General features: G+C 37.0%; 1 protein-coding gene across 1 annotated transcript in view; it reads left to right on the plus strand.

Annotated features, from left to right (window-relative positions):
- arfgef3 (ARFGEF family member 3) overlaps nt 1-2,017 on the plus strand; it is a 68,334-nt gene that overhangs the window by 59,916 nt on the left and 6,401 nt on the right. The window contains exon 39 of the mRNA XM_015371811.1: nt 1,504-1,605. Coding sequence (XP_015227297.1) covers nt 1,504-1,605 — 102 coding nt within the window. The remainder of the gene's footprint in view (nt 1-1,503; nt 1,606-2,017) is intronic.

Consider the following 2,017-nt stretch of genomic DNA (forward strand, 5'->3'; position numbering starts at 1 on the left):
GTATATATATATACATAAGTCTTGGGTATTGGTTGATGACATTAAGATTATTTCTAAGAGCATTAAAAAGCATTAACTAACAGTTACTCATTCATGTATAAACCCTGTAATTAATAGAGATGCAAGTCAAATCAAACAGAAATAAAGACAATTAAAAATGTTATATAATGTGTTGCACAGTGGAGAATTGGGTAGCGCTGCTGCTGTCTTGCAGCAATAAAGTTTCAGGTTCGATTCCCGGTCAGGGGTCTTTCTGCATGGAGTTTGCATGTTCTCCCTGAGCATGCATGGGTTCTCTCCGGGTACTCCAGCCTCTTCCCCACAGTCCAAAAACATGACTGTTGGGTTAATTGGCTTCTCTAAATTCTTGCCAGGTGTGAGTATGTTGGTGAATAGTTGTTTGTCCTGTTTGTCTCTGTGTTGCCCTGTGATGGACTGGAGACATGTCCAGGTGTCCCGCCTCTCGCCTGTAGACAGCTGGAGACAGACACCAGCACCCCTCCCAACCCCAGCAGGGATAAAGCGTGACGGAAAATGGATGGATGGATAAAAATATTATTTTGTTTTTTTTCTTTGGCTAGATTTTTGTACACATTGTTTTTTGAGACTGAATGAAATGATGTAATAAATTGGTCCATCATCATACTTCCTGTGTTTAGAATAAGTGTTTATTCTAGAAAGGTCTTTTAGAGATCTATGGCTCTTTACTGCAGATTATAGGAACATACTGCAGCCTAATGAGCCACATGGCAGACATTCACATTATAATGTCGTTATGTAACCAAAGGATTTAGACTATTGGAGTCATTTCTGTCAATGTGGGGAAGTAATCTGATGAGTGGCAACTTTGATTTGTTGAATTCTCACAATTCCTCTATTTAGGAGATGGTTCAGTGATCATATTTACTTAATGTTTTATAGACCATATGAATGCATTGTTTGGGTAAAATGTTAAAATCATGTGGACAAAATTGTTGAGACCCTCTTTTGATGAAAAGAAAACCCACAAGTTTCACAGCAATAACTAAAAAATAAAAAATAATAAATAAAAACGATCAGATATCATCAGATTTAAGTTATTTCTGTGGTCATTGTGACTTTTTCTTTCATTAAACAAAAGAAGACAACAATTTTCTCCACGTTTTTCATGCATTTCTTTCTATAAGCGCATATTTATCCTGCAGATTTTAAAAAATAAACCACACAGATATATTTATTGATCAGCAGTATGACAGATGTTTCTCCTTGTGTTTGGTAGGTTTAATGAAAGACATGAAGGTATTTCCTTTGTTTGGATGGTAAAATAACAGATTAACACAAATGCATTAAGATATTAATAATCCAAACAGCTTTGTGTTCATTTCTACGTCACATATTAACACCACAATAACTTCCTATTGATGTTTAACTCTAGTTTTTATCACAAACATCTACTAACAAGGATGTAATAAAAAAGAAAACAAAAATTGAATATTGTACTGAAAAAAAATGTTTGATTTCCAGGTGAAGAGAATTCTGTATGAGGAAGAGGAGGGCAGCTCTGACTCCTCCCACCCTGGATCTGCTTCCTCAGAGGATGAAGATATCTTTGAAGAAACAGCACAGGTGATGCAGACATGAATCCTGATTGGCTCCCCTGGATTAATTAGATCATCCACTGATTGCTGCCTTAAATTAGATTAAACTCAGTTTATTTCTATAGTGCCAATTCACACATATCATCTATAGGCACTTTCCAGTTCACCAGATCCTCCAGTTAAATTGTTTCAAAGTTTTCTATCTAAAGAAAACAATCAGAAATAGTGAGATCAGGAGAAAATCAAACATGTTTGAAATTCAGTGGGCCGTCGTAAGGTGGTCGTAGGCAAATCGCTCAGTGGGCGAACAAGGATTCTTCTTCCTCTCAGACAAAAACCCAGCATCATGGCGGGGGGGCAATGAGTGAAATGGAGTCCTTCCTGTCAAACTGACAGACCGTAGTAGCCACGTTAGCTCAGCCATGTCTTTGTCCAAATAC

The sequence above is a fragment of the Cyprinodon variegatus genome, unplaced genomic scaffold, assembly GCF_000732505.1.
Source record: "Cyprinodon variegatus isolate N-32 unplaced genomic scaffold, C_variegatus-1.0 Scaffold65, whole genome shotgun sequence".
Taxonomy (NCBI): domain Eukaryota; kingdom Metazoa; phylum Chordata; class Actinopteri; order Cyprinodontiformes; family Cyprinodontidae; genus Cyprinodon; species Cyprinodon variegatus.